This window comes from Haliotis cracherodii, unplaced genomic scaffold, assembly GCF_022045235.1.
Source record: "Haliotis cracherodii isolate W230 unplaced genomic scaffold, xgHalCrac1.p SCAF_17, whole genome shotgun sequence".
NCBI classification, from domain to species: domain Eukaryota; kingdom Metazoa; phylum Mollusca; class Gastropoda; order Lepetellida; family Haliotidae; genus Haliotis; species Haliotis cracherodii.
The window spans coordinates 29,180,469-29,199,571 of record NW_027266272.1 but is presented as its reverse complement, the minus strand read 5'-3'; the positions used below and the strand labels follow the sequence as shown (position 1 = coordinate 29,199,571).

The 19,103-nt window shown below is 53.9% G+C and overlaps 8 protein-coding genes across 8 annotated transcripts; all 8 read right to left on the bottom strand.

The window, feature by feature from the left end:
- Window positions 1-140: 140 nt before the first annotated feature.
- Window positions 141-2,528, bottom strand: LOC139464755 (DNA-directed RNA polymerase II subunit RPB1-like). The gene is made up of 3 exons (XM_071246265.1): window positions 1,780-2,528; window positions 999-1,167; window positions 141-890 (listed from the first exon to the last, which is right to left on the bottom strand). Exons 1-3 carry the CDS (start codon window positions 2,526-2,528, stop codon window positions 141-143), a joined length of 1,668 nt encoding a protein of 555 aa, XP_071102366.1.
- Window positions 2,529-2,753: 225 nt separating this feature from the next.
- On the bottom strand, window positions 2,754-6,689 carry LOC139464753 (DNA-directed RNA polymerase II subunit RPB1-like). Its single transcript, XM_071246264.1, has 3 exons — window positions 5,941-6,689; window positions 4,206-5,051; window positions 2,754-3,372 (listed from the first exon to the last, which is right to left on the bottom strand). Exons 1-3 carry the CDS (start codon window positions 6,687-6,689, stop codon window positions 2,754-2,756), a joined length of 2,214 nt encoding a protein of 737 aa, XP_071102365.1.
- A 225-nt stretch (window positions 6,690-6,914) lies between these two features.
- Window positions 6,915-9,064, bottom strand: LOC139464752 (uncharacterized). Its single transcript, XM_071246263.1, has 2 exons — window positions 8,408-9,064; window positions 6,915-7,640 (listed from the first exon to the last, which is right to left on the bottom strand). Exons 1-2 carry the CDS (start codon window positions 9,062-9,064, stop codon window positions 6,915-6,917), a joined length of 1,383 nt encoding a protein of 460 aa, XP_071102364.1.
- Window positions 9,065-10,574: 1,510 nt separating this feature from the next.
- Window positions 10,575-11,279, bottom strand: LOC139464751 (uncharacterized). The gene has a single exon (XM_071246262.1). The coding sequence runs from the start codon at window positions 11,277-11,279 to the stop codon at window positions 10,575-10,577; it is 705 nt and encodes a 234-aa protein (XP_071102363.1).
- Window positions 11,280-11,327: 48 nt separating this feature from the next.
- On the bottom strand, window positions 11,328-11,918 carry LOC139464750 (uncharacterized). The gene has a single exon (XM_071246261.1). The coding sequence runs from the start codon at window positions 11,916-11,918 to the stop codon at window positions 11,328-11,330; it is 591 nt and encodes a 196-aa protein (XP_071102362.1).
- Window positions 11,919-13,451: 1,533 nt separating this feature from the next.
- LOC139464749 (uncharacterized) lies at window positions 13,452-14,156 on the bottom strand. Its single transcript, XM_071246260.1, has one exon. The coding sequence runs from the start codon at window positions 14,154-14,156 to the stop codon at window positions 13,452-13,454; it is 705 nt and encodes a 234-aa protein (XP_071102361.1).
- Window positions 14,157-15,663: 1,507 nt separating this feature from the next.
- LOC139464748 (uncharacterized) lies at window positions 15,664-16,512 on the bottom strand. The gene has a single exon (XM_071246259.1). It carries the CDS (start codon window positions 16,510-16,512, stop codon window positions 15,664-15,666), a length of 849 nt encoding a protein of 282 aa, XP_071102360.1.
- On the bottom strand, window positions 16,509-18,861 carry LOC139464747 (uncharacterized). Its single transcript, XM_071246258.1, has 2 exons — window positions 17,602-18,861; window positions 16,509-16,889 (listed from the first exon to the last, which is right to left on the bottom strand). The coding sequence occupies exons 1-2, from the start codon at window positions 18,859-18,861 to the stop codon at window positions 16,509-16,511; spliced, it is 1,641 nt and encodes a 546-aa protein (XP_071102359.1).
- Window positions 18,862-19,103: the final 242 nt, after the last annotated feature.

Genomic DNA, 19,103 nt, shown 5'->3' with positions numbered 1-19,103 from the left:
ATTGAGGGGAAGTCGGGAGGGTGGACGGGGAAATAGTGAGGATGGATGGGAAGTAGTGATGATGGAGGGGAAGTAGGGAGGAAGAAGGGGAAGTATGGGAGAATGGAGTTCAAGCTATTTGGATGGAAGGGAAGTAGGGATTATGGAGGGGAAGTAGGGATGATGGAGTGGAAGTAGGGAGGATGGAGGGGGAAACAGGGGAGGATAGAGGCAGAGTTAGGGAGGATGGAGGGGAAGTGGGGAGGATGGCGGTGTGGAAGTATGGAGGATGGAAGGGTAAGTAGAGAAGGATGGAGGAGAAAATACGGAGGATATAGGGGGAAGTAGGGTTGATTGAGGGGAAGTAGGGAGGATGGAGGGGATGTTGGGAGGATGGAGGGGGAAACAGGGGAGGTTGGAGGGGAAGAAGGGATCATGGAAGGAAAAGTAGGGGAGGATGGAGGGGAAGTAGGGAGGATGGAGGGGAAGTAGGGATCATGAAGGAAAAGCAGGGGAGGATGGAAGGGAACTGCGAAGGATGGTTGGGAGAGGAAGTTGTGATAAAGGGGGAAGCAGGGGGCATCGAAGGTGAAGTAGGATGATGGAGGGGGAAGTAGGGATGATGGAGGGGAAGTAGGGATGGAGGGGAAGTAGGGAGGATGAAGGGGGAAGTAGGGATGATTGAGGGGAAGTAGGGAGGATGGAGGAGAAGTGGGGATGATTGAGGGGGAAACAGGGGAGGATGGAGGCTGAGGTAGTGAGGATTGAAGGGAAGTAGTGAGGATGGAGGGGACGTATGGAGGATGGAGGGGAAGTAGGTAGGATGGAGGGGAAGTAGGGATGTTGGAGGGGAAGTAGGAACGATGGAGGAGGAAGTTGGGAGGATGGAGGGGAAGTAGGGAGGATTGAAGCTAAGCAGGGATGATGGAGGTGGAAGTAGGGATTATGGAGGGGAAGTAGGGATGATGGAGTGGACGTAGGGATGATGGAGGGGAAGTAGGGAGGATGGAGGGGGAAACAGGGGAGGATGGAGGCAGAGGTAAAGAGGATGGAGGGGAAGTGGGAGGATGATGTGGAAGTAGGGAGGATGGAGGGGAAGTAGTGAGGATGGATGGGAAGTAGGGAGGATGGAGGAGGAAGTTGGGAGGATGGAGGAGAAGTAGGGAGGATGGACGGGAAGTAAGGACGCTGGAGGGGAAGTAGGGATGATGGAGGGGAAATTAGGGAGGATGGACTGGAAGTAGGGAGGATGGAGGAGGAAGTTGGAAGGATGGATGGGAAGTAGGGAGGATGGAGTGGAAGTAGGGAGGATGGAGGGGAAAGTAGGGGGGATAGAGAGGAAACAGAGGAGGATAGAGGCAGAGGTAAATACGATGGAGGGGAAATGGGGAGGATGGTGTAGAAATAGGGAGGATGGAGGGGAAGTAGTGAGGATGGAGTGGAAGTAGGGAGGATGGAGGGGAAAGTTGGGAGGATGGAGGGGAAGTAGGGAGGATGGAGGGGAAGTAGGGATGATGGAAGGGAGAGGATATTATGATGAAGGGGAAGCAAGGGTCATGGAAGGTGAAGAAGGAAGATGGAGGGAGAAGTAGGGAGGATGGAGGAGAAATAGGGAGGAGTGAGGCTAAGCAGGGGGGGGTGGAGGGGGAAGTAGGGAGGATGGAAGGGAAGTAGTGAGGATGGAGAGGAAGTAGGGATCATAGAAGGGTAAGTTGGGGGAGAAAGTAGGGAGGATGAAGGGGGGAGTAGGGATGATTGAGGGGAAGTAGGGAGGATGGAAGAGAAGTGGGGAGGGTGGACGGGGAAATAGTGGGGATGGAGGGGGAAGTAGTGATGATGGAGGGGAAGTAGGGAGGAAGAAGGAGGAAGTTTTTGAGGAAGGAGTGGAAGTAGGGAGGATGGAGGGGAAGTGGGAGGATGATGTGGAAGTAGGGAGGATGGAGGGGAAGTAGTGAGGATGGATGGGAAGTAGGGAGGATGGAGGAGGAAGTTGGGAGGATGGAGGAGAAGTAGGGAGGATGGACGGGAAGTAAGGATGCTGGAGGGGAAGTAGGGATGACGGAGGGGAAATTAGGGAGGATGGAGGGGAAGTAGGGAGGATGGAGGAGGAAGTTGGAAGGATGGATGGGAAGTAGGGAGGATGGAGTGGAAGTAGGGAGGATGGAGGGGAAGTAGGGGGGATAGAGAGGAAGCAGAGGAGGATAGAGGCAGAGGTAAAGACGATGCAGGGGAAATGGGGAGGATGGTGTGGAAATAGGGAGGATGGAGGGGAAGTAGTGAGGATGGAGTGGAAGTAGGGAGGATGGAGGGGAAAGTTTGGAGGATGGAGGGGAAGTAGGGAGGATGGAGGGGAAGTAGGGATGATGGAAGGGAGAGGATATTATGATGAAGGGGAAGCAAGGGTCATGGAAGGTGAAGAAGGACGATGGAGGGAGAAGTAGGGAGGATGGAGGAGAAATAGGGAGGAGTGAGGCTAAGCAGGGGGGGTGGAGGGGGAAGTAGGGAGGATGGAAGGGAAGTAGTGAGGATGGAGAGGAAGTAGGGATCATAGAAGGGTAAGTTGGGGGAGAAAGTAGGGAGGATGAAGGGGGGAGTAGGGATGATTGAGGGGAAGTAGGGAGGATGGAAGAGAAGTGGGGAGGGTGGACAGGGAAATAGTGGGGATGGAGGGGGAAGTAGTGATGATGGAGGGGAAGTAGGGAGGAAGAAGGGGGAAGTTTTTGAGGAAGGAGTGGAAGTAGGGAGGATGGAGGGGAAGTATGGGAGAATGGACTTCAAGCTATTAGGATGGAAGGGAAGTAGGGATAATTGAGGGGAAGTAGGGATGACGGAGTGGAAGTAGGGATGATGGAGGGGAAGTAGGGAGGATGGAGGGGGAAATAGGGGAGGATAGAGGCAGAGTTAGGGAGGATGGAGGGGAAGTTGGGAGGATGGTGGTGTGGAAGTAGGGAAAATGGAAGGTCAAGTAGTGGAGGATTGAGGAGAAAATAGGGAGGATATAGGGGGAAGTAGGGTTGATTGAGGGGAAGTAGGGAGGATGGAGGGGATGTTGGGAGGATGGAGGGGGAAACAGGGGAGGATGGAGGGGAAGAAGGGATCATGGAAGGAAAAGTAGGGGAGGATGAAGGGGGAAGCAGAGGGCATGGAAGGTGAAGTAGGATGATGGAGGGGGAAGTAGGGATGATGGAGGGGAAGTAGGGAGGATGAAGGGGGAAGTAGGGATGATTGAGGGGAAGTAGTGAGGATGGAGGGAAGTAGGGGTGATGGAGGGGAAGTAGGGAGGATGGAGGGGAACGTAGGGAGGATGGAGGGGGAAGTAAGGATGATTGAGGGGAAGTAGGGAGGATGGAGGAGAAGTGGGGATGATTGAGGGGAAACAGGGGTGTATGGAGGCTGAGGTAATGAGGAAGGAGGGGAAGTAGGGAGGATTGTGTGGAAGTAGGGAGGAAGGAGTGGAAGTAGGGAGGATGGAGGGGAAGTATGGGAAAATGGAGTTCAAGCTATTAGGATGGAAGGGAAGTAGGGATAATGGAGGGGAAGTAGGGATGATGGAGTGGAAGTAGGGATAATGGAGGGGAAGTAGGGATCATGGAAGGGAAAGTAGGGGAGGATGGAGGTGAAGGACGGAGGATGGATGGGAGAGGAAGTTATGATGAAGGGGGAAGCAGGGGGCATGGAAGGTGAAGCAAGATGATGGAGGGGGAAGTAGGGAGGATGGAGGTGAAAAAGGAAGGAAGGAGGCTAAAGTAGGGAGGGTGAACTGGGAAGTAGGGAGGATTGAAGGAAAGTAGGGAGGATGGAGGGAAAATAGGAAGGAAGGAGGTTAGGTAGGGAGGATGGAGGGGAAGCAGGGATCATAGAAGGGTAAGTTGGGGAGTATGGAGGACAAAGTAGGGAGGATGAAGGGGGGAGTAGGGATGATTGAGGGGAAGTCGGGAGGGTGGACGGGGAAATAGTGAGGATGGATGGGAAGTAGTGATGATGGAGGGGAAGTAGGGAGGAAGAAGGGGAAGTATGGGAGAATGGAGTTCAAGCTATTTGGATGGAAGGGAAGTAGGGATTATGGAGGGGAAGTAGGGATGATGGAGTGGAAGTAGGGAGGATGGAGGGGGAAACAGGGGAGGATAGAGGCAGAGTTAGGGAGGATGGAGGGGAAGTGGGGAGGATGGCGGTGTGGAAGTATGGAGGATGGAAGGGTAAGTAGAGAAGGATGGAGGAGAAAATACGGAGGATATAGGGGGAAGTAGGGTTGATTGAGGGGAAGTAGGGAGGATGGAGGGGATGTTGGGAGGATGGAGGGGGAAACAGGGGAGGTTGGAGGGGAAGAAGGGATCATGGAAGGAAAAGTAGGGGAGGATGGAGGGGAAGTAGGGAGGATGGAGGGGAAGTAGGGATCATGAAGGAAAAGCAGGGGAGGATGGAAGGGAACTGCGAAGGATGGTTGGGAGAGGAAGTTGTGATAAAGGGGGAAGCAGGGGGCATCGAAGGTGAAGTAGGATGATGGAGGGGGAAGTAGGGATGATGGAGGGGAAGTAGGGATGGAGGGGAAGTAGGGAGGATGAAGGGGGAAGTAGGGATGATTGAGGGGAAGTAGGGAGGATGGAGAAGTGGGGATGATGGAGGGGAAACAGGGGAGGATGAAGGGGAAGTTGGGAGGATGGAGGGAAAGTAGGGAGGATGGAGGGAAAGTAGGGAGGATTGAGGGGGAAGTAAGGATGATTGAGGGGAAGTAAGGAGGATGGAGGGGAAAGTAGGGAGGATAGAGGGGGAAGTAAGGATGATTGAGGGGAAGTAGGGAGGATGGAGGGAAAGTAGGGAGGAAATAGGGGGAAGTAGGGATGATTGAGGGGAAGTAGGGAGGATGGAGGAGAAGTGGGGATGATTGAGGGGGAAACAGGGGAGGATGGAGGCTGAGGTAGTGAGGATTGAAGGGAAGTAGTGAGGATGGAGGGGACGTATGGAGGATGGAGGGGAAGTAGGTAGGATGGAGGGGAAGTAGGGATGTTGGAGGGGAAGTAGGAACGATGGAGGAGGAAGTTGGGAGGATGGAGGGGAAGTAGGGAGGATTGAAGCTAAGCAGGGATGATGGAGGTGGAAGTAGGGATTATGGAGGGGAAGTAGGGATGATGGAGTGGACGTAGGGATGATGGAGGGGAAGTAGGGAGGATGGAGGGGGAAACAGGGGAGGATGGAGGCAGAGGTAAAGAGGATGGAGGGGAAGTGGGAGGATGATGTGGAAGTAGGGAGGATGGAGGGGAAGTAGTGAGGATGGATGGGAAGTAGGGAGGATGGAGGAGGAAGTTGGGAGGATGGAGGAGAAGTAGGGAGGATGGACGGGAAGTAAGGACGCTGGAGGGGAAGTAGGGATGATGGAGGGGAAATTAGGGAGGATGGACTGGAAGTAGGGAGGATGGAGGAGGAAGTTGGAAGGATGGATGGGAAGTAGGGAGGATGGAGTGGAAGTAGGGAGGATGGAGGGGAAAGTAGGGGGGATAGAGAGGAAACAGAGGAGGATAGAGGCAGAGGTAAATACGATGGAGGGGAAATGGGGAGGATGGTGTAGAAATAGGGAGGATGGAGGGGAAGTAGTGAGGATGGAGTGGAAGTAGGGAGGATGGAGGGGAAAGTTGGGAGGATGGAGGGGAAGTAGGGAGGATGGAGGGGAAGTAGGGATGATGGAAGGGAGAGGATATTATGATGAAGGGGAAGCAAGGGTCATGGAAGGTGAAGAAGGACGATGGAGGGAGAAGTAGGGAGGATGGAGGAGAAATAGGGAGGAGTGAGGCTAAGCAGGGGGGGGTGGAGGGGGAAGTAGGGAGGATGGAAGGGAAGTAGTGAGGATGGAGAGGAAGTAGGGATCATAGAAGGGTAAGTTGGGGGAGAAAGTAGGGAGGATGAAGGGGGGAGTAGGGATGATTGAGGGGAAGTAGGGAGGATGGAAGAGAAGTGGGGAGGGTGGACGGGGAAATAGTGGGGATGGAGGGGGAAGTAGTGATGATGGAGGGGAAGTAGGGAGGAAGAAGGGGGAAGTTTTTGAGGAAGGAGTGGAAGTAGGGAGGATGGAGGGGAAGTGGGAGGATGATGTGGAAGTAGGGAGGATGGAGGGGAAGTAGTGAGGATGGATGGGAAGTAGGGAGGATGGAGGAGGAAGTTGGGAGGATGGAGGAGAAGTAGGGAGGATGGACGGGAAGTAAGGATGCTGGAGGGGAAGTAGGGATGACGGAGGGGAAATTAGGGAGGATGGAGGGGAAGTAGGGAGGATGGAGGAGGAAGTTGGAAGGATGGATGGGAAGTAGGGAGGATGGAGTGGAAGTAGGGAGGATGGAGGGGAAGTAGGGGGGATAGAGAGGAAGCAGAGGAGGATAGAGGCAGAGGTAAAGACGATGCAGGGGAAATGGGGAGGATGGTGTGGAAATAGGGAGGATGGAGGGGAAGTAGTGAGGATGGAGTGGAAGTAGGGAGGATGGAGGGGAAAGTTTGGAGGATGGAGGGGAAGTAGGGAGGATGGAGGGGAAGTAGGGATGATGGAAGGGAGAGGATATTATGATGAAGGGGAAGCAAGGGTCATGGAAGGTGAAGAAGGACGATGGAGGGAGAAGTAGGGAGGATGGAGGAGAAATAGGGAGGAGTGAGGCTAAGCAGGGGGGGTGGAGGGGGAAGTAGGGAGGATGGAAGGGAAGTAGTGAGGATGGAGAGGAAGTAGGGATCATAGAAGGGTAAGTTGGGGGAGAAAGTAGGGAGGATGAAGGGGGGAGTAGGGATGATTGAGGGGAAGTAGGGAGGATGGAAGAGAAGTGGGGAGGGTGGACAGGGAAATAGTGGGGATGGAGGGGGAAGTAGTGATGATGGAGGGGAAGTAGGGAGGAAGAAGGGGGAAGTTTTTGAGGAAGGAGTGGAAGTAGGGAGGATGGAGGGGAAGTATGGGAGAATGGACTTCAAGCTATTAGGATGGAAGGGAAGTAGGGATAATTGAGGGGAAGTAGGGATGACGGAGTGGAAGTAGGGATGATGGAGGGGAAGTAGGGAGGATGGAGGGGGAAATAGGGGAGGATAGAGGCAGAGTTAGGGAGGATGGAGGGGAAGTTGGGAGGATGGTGGTGTGGAAGTAGGGAAAATGGAAGGTCAAGTAGTGGAGGATTGAGGAGAAAATAGGGAGGATATAGGGGGAAGTAGGGTTGATTGAGGGGAAGTAGGGAGGATGGAGGGGATGTTGGGAGGATGGAGGGGGAAACAGGGGAGGATGGAGGGGAAGAAGGGATCATGGAAGGAAAAGTAGGGGAGGATGAAGGGGGAAGCAGAGGGCATGGAAGGTGAAGTAGGATGATGGAGGGGGAAGTAGGGATGATGGAGGGGAAGTAGGGAGGATGAAGGGGGAAGTAGGGATGATTGAGGGGAAGTAGTGAGGATGGAGGGAAGTAGGGGTGATGGAGGGGAAGTAGGGAGGATGGAGGGGAACGTAGGGAGGATGGAGGGGGAAGTAAGGATGATTGAGGGGAAGTAGGGAGGATGGAGGAGAAGTGGGGATGATTGAGGGGAAACAGGGGTGTATGGAGGCTGAGGTAATGAGGAAGGAGGGGAAGTAGGGAGGATTGTGTGGAAGTAGGGAGGAAGGAGTGGAAGTAGGGAGGATGGAGGGGAAGTATGGGAAAATGGAGTTCAAGCTATTAGGATGGAAGGGAAGTAGGGATAATGGAGGGGAAGTAGGGATGATGGAGTGGAAGTAGGGATAATGGAGGGGAAGTAGGGATCATGGAAGGGAAAGTAGGGGAGGATGGAGGTGAAGGACGGAGGATGGATGGGAGAGGAAGTTATGATGAAGGGGGAAGCAGGGGGCATGGAAGGTGAAGCAAGATGATGGAGGGGGAAGTAGGGAGGATGGAGGTGAAAAAGGAAGGAAGGAGGCTAAAGTAGGGAGGGTGAACTGGGAAGTAGGGAGGATTGAAGGAAAGTAGGGAGGATGGAGGGAAAATAGGAAGGAAGGAGGTTAGGTAGGGAGGATGGAGGGGAAAGTAGGCAGGGTGGAGGGGGAAGCAGGTACGATGGAGGGAAAGTAGGGATGATGGAGGGGAAGTACGGATGATAGAGAAGAAGTAGGGAAGTAGGGGGATGGAAGTCAAACTATTAGGATGGAGGGGAAGTAGGGATGATTTAGGGGAAGTAGGGATGATGGAGGGGAAGTAGGGAGGATAGAGGGGGAAACAGGGGAGGATGGAGGCAGAGGTAAAGAGGATTGAGGGGAAGTGGGGAGGATGGTGTGGAAGTAGGGAGGATGGAGGGGAAGTAGTGATGATGGAGGGGAAGTAGGAAGGATAGAGAAAGTTTGGAGGATGGAGGGGAAGTAGGGATGATGGAGGGAAGTATGGGAGAATGAGTTCAAGCTATTAGGATGGAAGGGAAGTAGGGATTATGGAGGGGAAGTAGGGATGACGGAGTGGAAGTAGGGATGATGGAGGGAAAGTAGGGAGGATGGAGGGGGAAACAGGGGAGGATGGAGGCAGAGGTGAAGAGGATGGAGGGGAAGTGGGGAGGATGATGTGGAAGTAGGGAGGATAGAGGTGAAGTAGTGAGGATGGATGGGAAGTAGGGAGGATGGAGGAGGAAGTTGTGAGAATGGAGGGGAAGTAGGGAGGATGAACGGGAAGTAAGGATGTTGGAGGGGAAGTAGGGATGATGGAGGGGAGAGTAGGGAGGATGGAAGAGGAAATAGTGAGGATGAAAGGGGAAGTAGGGAGGATGGAGGAGGAAGTTGGGAGGATGGAGGGGAAGTAGGGAGGATGGAGTGGAAGTAGGGAGGATGGAGGGGAAGTAGGGACGATAGAGGGGGAAACAGGGGAGGATGGAGGCAGAGGTAAAGACGATGGAGGGGAAGTGGGGAGGATGGTTTGCAAGTAGGGAGGATGGAGGTTAAGTAGTGAGGATGCAGGGAAAGTAGGGAGGATGGAGGGGAAAGTTGGGAGGATGGAGGGGAAGTAGGGAGGATGGAGGGGAAGTAGGGATCATGGAAGGGAAAGTAGGGGAGGATGGAGGGGAAGTACGGAGGATGGATGGGAGAGGAAGTTATGATGAAGGGGGAAGCAGGGGTCATGGAAGGTGAAGTAGGACGATGGAGGGGAAAGTAGGGAGGATGGAGGAGCAATAGGGAGGAGTGAGGCTAAGCGGAGAATGGAGGGTGAAGTAGGGAGGATGGAGGGGAAGTAGTGAGGATGGAGAGGAAGCAAGGATCATAGAAGGGTAAGTTGGGGAGTATGGAGGAGAAAGTAGGGAGGATGAAGGGGGGAGTAGGGATGATTGAGGGGAAGTAGGGACGATGGAGGAGAAGTCGGGAGGGTGGACGGGGAAATAGTGAGGATGGAGGGGAAGTAGTGATGATGGAGGGGAAGTAGGGAGGAAGAAGGGGAAGTATGGGAGAATGGACTTCAAGCTATTAGGATTGAAGGGAAGTAGAGATTATGGAGGGGAAGTAGGGATGATGGAGTGGAAGCAGGGATGATGGAGGGGAAGAAGGGAGGATGGAGGGGGAAACAGGGGAGGATGGAGGCAGAGTTAGGGAGGATGGAGGGGAAGTGGGGAGGATGGTGGTGTGGAAGTAGGGAGGATGGAAGGATAAGTTGTGGAGGATGGAGGAGAAAATAGGGAGGATATAAGGGGAAGTAGGGTTTATTGAGGGGAAGTAGGGAGGATGGAGGGGAAACAGGGGAGGATGGAGGGGAAGAAGGGATCATGGAAGGAAAAGTAGGGGAGGATGGAGGGGAAGTAGGGAGGATGGAGGGGAAGTAGGGATCATGGAAGGAAAAGTAGGCGAGGATGGAGGGGAAGTTCGGAGGATGGTTGGGAGAGTTATGATGAAGGGGGAAGCAGGGGTCATCGAAGGTGAAGTAGGATGATGGAGGGGGAAGTAGGGATGATGGAGGGGAAGTAGGGATGTAGGGGAAGTAGGGATGATGAAGGGGGAAGTAGGGATGATTGAGGGGAAGTAGGGAGGATGGAGAAGTGGGGATGATGGAAGGGGAACAGGGGAGGATGGAAGAGAAGAAGGGAGGATCGTGTGGAAGTAGGGAGAAATAGGGAAGTAGTTAGGATGGAGGGGAAGTAGGGGTGATGGAGGGGAAGTAGGGAGGATGGAGGGGAAAGTAGTGAGGATGGAGGGGAAGTAGGGAGGATGGAGGGGAAGTATGGGAGAATGGAGTTCAAGCTATTAGGATGGAAGGGAAGTAGGGATTATGGAGGGGAAGTAGGGATGATGGAGTGGAAGTAGGGATGATGTAGGGAGGATGGAGGGGAATTGGGGAGGATGGTGGTGTGGAAGTAGGGAGGATGGAAGGGTAAGTAGTGTAGGATGGAGGAGAAAATAGGGAGGATATAGGGGAAGTAGGGAGGATGGAGGAGGAAGTTGGGAGGATGGAGGGGAAGTAGGGAGGATGGAGTGGAAGTAGGGAGGATGGAGGGGAAGTAGGGACGATAGAGGGGGAAACAGGGGAGGATGGAGGCAGAGGTAAGGACGATGGAGGGGAAGTGGGGAGGATGGTGTGCAAGTAGGGAGGATGGAGGTTAAGTAGTGAGGATGGAGGGGGAAACAGGGGAGGATAGAGGCAGAGTTAGGGAGGATGGAGGGGAAGTTGGGAGGATGGTGGTGTGGAAGTAGGGAGTATAGAAGGGTAAGTAGTGGAGGATTGAGGAGAAATTAGGGAGGATATAGGGGGAAGTAGGGATGATTGAGGGGAAGTAGGGAGGATGGAGGGTATGTTGGGAGGATGGAGGGAGAAACAGGGGAGGATGGAGGGGAAGAAGGGATCATGGAAGGAAAAGTAGGGGAGGATGGAGGGAAGTAGAGAGGATGGAGGGGAAGTAGAGAGGATGGAGGGGAAGTACGGATTATGGAAGGAAAAGTAGGGGAGGATGGAGGGGAAGTGCGAAGGATGGTTGGGAGAGGAAGTTATGGTGAAAGGGGAAGCAGAGGGCATGGGAGGTGAAGTAGGATGATGGAGGGGGAAGTAGGGATGATGGAGGGGAAGTAGGGATGGAGGGGAAGTAGGGAGGATGAAGGGGGAAGTAGGGAGGATTGAGGGGAAGGAGGGAGGATGGAGGAGAAGTGGGGATGATGGAGGGGGAACAGCGGAGGATGGAGGGGAAGAAGGGAGGATCGTGTGGAAGTAAGGAGAAATTGGGAAGTAATGAGGATGGAGGGAAGTAGGGGTGATGGAGGGGAAGAAGGGAGGATGGAGGGGAACGTAGGGAGGATGGAGGGGGAAGTAAGGATGATTGAGGGGAAGTAGGGAGGATGGAGGGGAAGTAGGGATCATGGAAGGGAAAGTAGGGGAGGATGGAGGGGAAGTAGTGAGGATGGAGGGTTAAAAAGTGGAGGATGGAGGAGAAAGTAGGGAGGATGGAGGGGGAATTAGTGATGATTGAGGGGAAGTAGGGAGGATGGAGGGGAAGTAGGGAGGATGGAGGAGGAAGTTGTGAGAATGAAGGGGAAGTAGGGAGGATGGACGGGAAGTAAGGATGTTGGAGGGGAAGTAGGGATGATGGAGGGGAAAGTAGGGAGGATGGAAGAGGAAATAGTGAGGATGAAAGGGGAAGTAGGGGGGATGGAGGAGGAAGTTGGGAGGATGGAGGGGAAGTAGGGAGGATGGAGTGAAGTAGGGAGGATGGAGGGGAAGTAGGGACGATAGAGGGGGAAACAGGGGAGGATGGAGGCAGAGGTAAAGACGATGGAGGGGAAGTGGGGAGGATGGTTTGCAAGTAGGGAGGATGGAGGTTAAGTAGTGAGGATGCAGGGAAAGTAGGGAGGATGGAGGGGAAAGTTGGGAGGATGGAGGGGAAGTAGGGAGGATGGAGGGGAAGTAGGGATCATGGAAGGGAAAGTAGGGGAGGATGGAGGGGAAGTACGGAGGATGGATGGGAGAGGAAGTTATGATGAAGGGGGAAGCAGGGGTCATGGAAGGTGAAGTAGGACGATGGAGGGGAAAGTAGGGAGGATGGAGGAGCAATAGGGAGGAGTGAGGCTAAGCAGGGAGAATGGAGGGTGAAGTAGGGAGGATGGAGGGGAAGTAGTGAGGATGGAGAGGAAGCAGGGATCATAGAAGGGTAAGTTGGGGAGTATGGAGGAGAAAGTAGGGAGGATGAAGGGGGGAGTAGGGATGATTGAGGGGAAGTAGGGACGATGGAGGAGAAGTCGGGAGGGTGGACGGGGAAATAGTGAGGATGGAGGGGAAGTAGTGATGATGGAGGGGAAGTAGGGAGGAAGAAGGGGAAGTATGGGAGAATGGACTTCAAGCTATTAGGATTGAAGGGAAGTAGAGATTATGGAGGGGAAGTAGGGATGATGGAGTGGAAGCAGGGATGATGGAGGGGAAGAAGGGAGGATGGAGGGGGAAACAGGTGAGGATGGAGGCAGAGTTAGGGAGGATGGAGGGGAAGTGGGGAGGATGGTGGTGTGGAAGTAGGGAGGATGGAAGGATAAGTTGTGGAGGATGGAGGAGAAAATAGGGAGGATATAAGGGGAAGTAGGGTTTATTGAGGGGAAGTAGGGAGGATGGAGGGGATGTTGGGAGGATGGGAGGGGAAACAGGGGAGGATGGAGGGGAAGAAGGGATCATGGAAGGAAAAGTAGGGGAGGATGGAGGGGAAGTAGGGAGGATGGAGGGGAAGTAGGGATCATGGAAGGAAAAGTAGGCGAGGATGGAGGGGAAGTTCGGAGGATGGTTGGGAGAGTTATGATGAAGGGGGAAGCAGGGGTCATCGAAGGTGAAGTAGGATGATGGAGGGGGAAGTAGGGATGATGGAGGGGAAGTAGGGATGTAGGGGAAGTAGGGATGATGAATGGGGAAGTAGGGATGATTGAGGGGAAGTAGGGAGGATGGAGAAGTGGGGATGATGGAAAGGGAACAGGGGAGGATGGAGGAGAAGAAGGGAGGATCGTGTGGAAGTAGGGAGAAATAGGGAAGTAGTGAGGATGGAGGGGAAGTAGGGGTGATGGAGGGGAAGTAGGGAGGATGGAGGGGAAAGTAGGGAGGATGGAGGGGAAGTAGGGAGGATGGAGGGGAAGTATGGGAGGATGGAGTTCAAGCTATTAGGATGGAAGGGAAGTAGGGATTATGGAGGGGAAGTAGGGATGATGGAGTGGAAGTAGGGATGATGTAGGGAGGATGGAGGGGAATTGGGGAGGATGGTGGTGTGGAAGTAGGGAGGATGGAAGGGTAAGTAGTGGAGGATGGAGGAGAAAATAGGGAGGATATAGGGGAAGTAGGGAGGATGGAGGAGGAAGTTGGGAGGATGGAGGGGAAGTAGGGAGGATGGAGTGGAAGTAGGGAGGATGGAGGGGAAGTAGGGACGATAGAGGGGGAAACAGGGGAGGATGGAGGCAGAGGTAAGGACGATGGAGGGGAAGTGGGGAGGATGGTGTGCAAGTAGGGAGGATGGAGGTTAAGTAGTGAGGATGGAGGGGGAAACAGGGGAGGATAGAGGCAGAGTTAGGGAGGATGGAGGGGAAGTTGGGAGGATGGTGGTGTGGAAGTAGGGAGGATAGAAGGGTAAGTAGTGGAGGATTGAGGAGAAATTAGGGAGGATATAGGGGGAAGTAGGGATGATTGAGGGGAAGTAGGGAGGATGGAGGGTATGTTGGGAGGATGGAGGGAGAAACAGGGGAGGATGGAGGGGAAGAAGGGATCATGGAAGGAAAAGTAGGGGAGGATGGAGGGAAGTAGAGAGGATGGAGGGGAAGTAGAGAGGATGGAGGGGAAGTACGGATTATGGAAGGAAAAGTAGGGGAGGATGGAGGGGAAGTGCGAAGGATGGTTGGGAGAGGAAGTTATGGTGAAAGGGGAAGCAGAGGGCATGGAAGGTGAAGTAGGATGATGGAGGGGGAAGTAGGGATGATGGAGGGGAAGTAGGGATGGAGGGGAAGTAGGGAGGATGAAGGGGGAAGTAGGGATGATTGAGGGGAAGGAGGGAGGATGGAGGAGAAGTGGGGATGATGGAGGGGGAACAGCGGAGGATGGAGGGGAAGAAGGGAGGATCGTGTGGAAGTAAGGAGAAATAGGGAAGTAATGAGGATGGAGGGAAGTAGGGGTGATGGAGGGGAAGAAGGGAGGATGGAGGGGAACGTAGGGAGGATGGAGGGGGAAGTAAGGATGATTGAGGGGAAGTAGGGAGGATGGAGGGGAAGTAGGGATCATGGAAGGGAAAGTAGGGGAGGATGGAGGGGAAGTAGCGAGGATGGAGGGTTAAAAAGTGGAGGATGGAGGAGAAAGTAGGGAGGATGGAGGGGGAATTAGTGATGATTGAGGGGAAGTAGGGAGGATGGAGGGGAAGTAGGGAGGATGGAGCGGGAAACAGGGGAGGATGGAGGCAGAGGTAGGGAGGATTGAGGGGAAGAAGGGATGGTGGAGAGGGAAGTAGGGAAGATGGAGGGGGAATTAGTTATGATTGAGGGGAAGTTGGGAGGATGGAGGGGGAAAAGGGGAGGATGGAGGCAGAGGTAGGGACGATTGAGGGGAAGAAGGGATGGTGGAGAGGGAAGTATGGATCATGGAAGGGAAAGTAGGGGAGGATTGAGGGGAAATTAGTGATGATTGAGGGTAAGTTGGGAGGATGGAGGGGGAAGTAGGGAGGATGGAGGGGAACTAGGGAGGATTGAAGGGAAGAAGGGAGGATGGAGGGAAAACAGGAAGGAAGGAGGTTAAGTAGGGAGGAGGGAGGGGGAAGTAGGGAGGATGGAAGGGAAGTAGGGATGATAGAGAAGAAGTAGGGAAGCATGAAGGATGGAGGGGATGTAGGGAGGATGGAGGGAAAATAGGAAGGATGGAGTGAAAATAGGAAGGACGAAGGTTAAGTAGGGAGGAGGGAGGGGGAAGTAGGGAGGCATGGAGGGGGAATCAGGTGCGATGGAGGGGAAGTAGGGAGGTTGGAGGGGAAGTATGGGAGAATGGAGGTCCAGCTATTAGGATGGAAGGGAAGGAGGGATGATGGAGGGGAAGTAGGGAGGATGTAGTGGAAGTAGGGATGATGGAGAGGAAGTAGGGAGGATGTAGTGGAAGTAGGGATGATGGAGGAGAAGTAGGGACAATGGTGTGGAAGTAGGGAGGATGGAGGGGAAAGTAGGGAGGATGTAGGGGGAAGTAGGGTTAATTGAGGGGAAATAGGGAGGATGGAGGGGAAGTTGTAAGGATGGAGGGGGAAACAGTAAAGGATGGAGGCAGAGGTAGGGAGGATTGAGGGGAACAAGGGATGGTGGAGAGGGAAGTAGGGAGGATGGAGGGGAAGTAGGAGTGATGGAGGGGTAAGTAGTGAGGATGGATGGTTAAATAGTGGAGGATGGAGAAGTCAGTAGGGACGATAGAGTGGAAGTAGGGAGGATGGTGTGGAAGAAGGGAGGATGGAGGCAGAGGTAGGGAGGATGGAGGGGAAGTAGGAAGGATGGATGGGGAAACAGGGTAGGATGGAGTCAGAGGTAAAGAGGATGGAGGTGAACTGGGGAGGATGTTGTGGAAGTACGGAGGATGGAGAGGAAGTAGTGAGGATGGAGGGGAAGTAGGAAGGATGGAGGGGGAAGTTGGGAGGATGGAGGGGAAGTAGGGAGGATGGAGGGAAAGTAGGGATGATGAAAGGGAAAGTAGGGAAGGATGGAGGGGAAGTACGGAGGATGGATGGGAGAGGAAGTTATGATGAAGGGGGAAGCAGAGGTTATGGAAGGTGAAGTAGGACGATGGATGGAGAAGTAGGGAGGATGGAGGGGAAATAGGAAGGAGGGAAGCTAAGCAGGGAGGATGGAGGGGAAAGTAGGGAGGATGGAGGGAAGTAGTGAGGATGTAGGTGAAGTAGGGAGGATGAAGGTGAAGTAGGGATGATTGAGGGGAAGTAGGGAGGATGGAGGAGAAGGGGGGAGGATGTAGGGGGAAGTAGTGAGGATGGAGGGGAAGTAGGGAGGATGGAGGGGAAGTAGGGATCATGGAAGGGAAAGTAGGGGAGAATGGAGTCGAAGTACGAAGGATGTATAGGAGAGGAAGTTATGATGAAGGGGAAGCAGGGATCATGGAAGGGTAAGTAGGGGAAGATGGAGGGGAAAGTAGGGAGAATGAAGGGTAAGTAGGAGAAGATGGATGGGAAAGTAGGGAGGATGGAGGGGGAAGTAGGCAGGATTGAGGTGGAAGCAGGTACGATGTAGGGGAAGTAGGGATGATGGAGGGGAAGTAGGGATGACAGAGGAGAAGTAGGGAAGTAGGGAGGATGGAGGGGAAGTAGGGATGATGGAGGGGGAAACAGGGGAGGATTGAGGGGAAGTAGGGTTGATGGAGTCGAAGTGGGGAGGATGGAGGGGAAGTAGGAGTGATGGAGGGGAATTTGGGAGGATGGAGGGGAAGTAGGGAGGATGGAGGGGAAGTAAGGATCATGGAAGGGAAAGTAGGGAGGATGGAGGGGAAGTAGTGAGGATGGAGACGGAAGTAGGGAGAATGGAGGGGTAGTAGGGAGGATGGAGGGTAAGTTGGGAGGATGGAGGAGAAGTAGGGAGGATGGAGGGGAAGAAGGGATCATGGAAGGCAAAGTAGCGGAAGATGGAGGGGAAGTACGGAGGATGGATGGGAGAGGAAGTTATGATGAAAGGGGAAGCAGGGGGCATGGAAGGTGAAGTAGGATGATGGAGGGGGAATGGGAAGGAGGGAGGCTAAGTAGGGAGGATGGAGGTGGAAGTTGGTAAAATGGAGGTGATGTTTGGATGATGAAGGTAAAGTTGGGATGATAGAGGATAAGTAGAGATGCTGGAGGGGATGAATGGGGTGAAGGGACGAAGGAAGGGTAATATGGAAGGATGGAGTGGAAGTAGTGAAGATTGAGGGGAAGTAGGGATGATGGCGTCGAAGTAGGGAGGATGGATGGGAGAGGAAGTTATGATGAAGGGGGAAGCAGGGGGCCTGGAAGGTGAAGCAGGATGATGGAGTGGGAAGTAGTGAGGATGGATGGGAAATAGGAAGGAGGGAGGCTAAGTAGGGAGGATGGAGGGGAGAGTAGGGAGGATTGATGGGAAGTAGGGAGGATGGAGGGAAAATAGGAAGGAAGGAGGTTAAGTAGGGTGGATGGAAGGGGAAGTAGGCAGGATGGAGGTGGAAACAGGTACGACGGAGGGGAAGTAGGGATGATGGAGGGGAAGTAGGGATGACAGAGGAGAAGTAGGGAAGTAGGGAGGATGGAGGGGAAGTAGGGAGGTTGGAGTGGAAGTAGGCATGATGGAGTGGAAGTAGGGATGATGGAGGAGAAGTAGGGAGGATGGAGGGGGAAACAGGGGAGGATGGAAGCAGAGGTAAAGATGATGGAGGTGAAGTGGGGCGGATGGTGTTGAAGTAGGGAGGATGGAGGGGAAGTAGGGATCATGGAAGGGTAAGTAGGGGAGGATGGAGGAGAAGTGGGATGATGGAGGGAAAGTAGGGAGGAAATAGAAGGAAGTAGGGATGATGGATGGAAAGTAGGGAGGATGGAGGGAAAGTAGGGAGGAAATAGGGGGAAGTAGGGATGATGGAGTGGAAGTAGGGATGATGGAGGGAAAGTAGGGAGGAAATAGGGGGAAGTAGGGATGATTGAGGGGAAGTAGGGAGGATGGAGGAGAAGTGGGGATGATGGAGGGGGAACAGGGGAGGATGGAGGGGAAGAAGGGAGGATCGTGTGGAAGTAGGGGGAAATAGGGAAGTAGTGAGGATGGAGGGGAAGTAGGGGTGATGGAGGGGAAGTAAGGATGATTGAGGGGAAGTAGGGAGGATGGAGAAGTGGGGATGATTGAGGGGGAAACAGGGGAGGATGGAGGCAGAGGTAGTGAGGATGGAGGGAAAGTAGGGAGGATTGTGTGGAAAAAGGGAGGATTGAGGGGAAGTAGTGAGGATGGAGGGGAAGTGTGGAGGATGGAGGGGGGAGTTGGGAGCATGGAGGGGAAGTATGGAGGATAGAGGGGAAGTAGGGATCATGGAAGGGAAAGTAGGGGAGGATGGAGGGGAAGTAGGGAGGATATAGGGGGAAGTAGGGATGATTGAGGGGAAGTAGGGAGGATTGAGAGGAAGTGGGGAGGATGGAGGGAGAAACAGGGGATAATGGAGGCAGAGGTAGGGAGGATTGAGGGGAAGAAGGGATGGTGGAGAGGGAAATAGGGAGGATGGAGGAGGAAGTAGGGAGGATGGAGGGGAAGTAGGGAGGATTGAAGGGAAGTAGGAAGGATTGCGGGAAAGTAGGAAGGAAGGAGGTTAGGTAGGGAGGATGGAAGGAAATTCGGCAGGATGGAGGGGTAAGCAGGTACGATGGAGGGGGAGTAGGGATGATGGAGGAGAAGTACGGAAGTAGTGAGGATTGAGGGGAAGTTGGGAGGTTGGAGGGGAAGTATGGGAGGATGGAGGTCAAGCATATTAGCATGGAGGGGAAGTAGGGATGATGGAGGGGAAGTAGGTATGATGGAGGGGAAGTTGGGATGATGGAGTGGAAGTAGGGATGATGGAGGGGAAGTAGGGATGATGGAGGGGGAAACAGAGAAGGATGGAGGCAGAGGTAGGGAGGATGGAGGGGAAGTAGGGTTGATGGATTCGAAGTAGGGAGGATGGAGGGGAAGTAGGAGTGATAGAGGGGAATTTGGGAGGATGGAAGTGGAAGTTGGGAGGATGGATGGGAAGTAGGGAGGATGGAGGGGAAGTAGGGTTGATGGAGTCGAAGTAGGGAGGATGGAGGGGAAGTTGGAGTGATGGAGTTGGAATTTGGGAGGATGGAAGTGGAAGTTGGGAGGATGTAGGGGGAAGTAGGGAGGATGGATGGGATGTAGGAATCATGGAAGGGAAAGTAGGGGAGGATGGAGGGGAAGTACGGAGGATGGATGGGAGAGGAAGTTATGATGAAGGGAGAAGCAGGGGACATGGAAGGTGAAGTAGGATGATGGAGGGGGAAGTAAGGAGGATGGAGGGGAAAGAGGGAAGGATGGAGGCAGAGGTAGGGAGTATGGAGGAGAAGTAGGGTTGATGGAGTGGAAGTAGGGAGGGTGGAGGGGAATTAGGAGTGATGGAGGGGAATTTGGGAGGATGGAAGGGGAAGTTGGGAGGATGGAGGGGGAAGTAGGGAGGAGTGAAGGGAAGTAGGGATCATGGAAGGGAAAGTAGGGG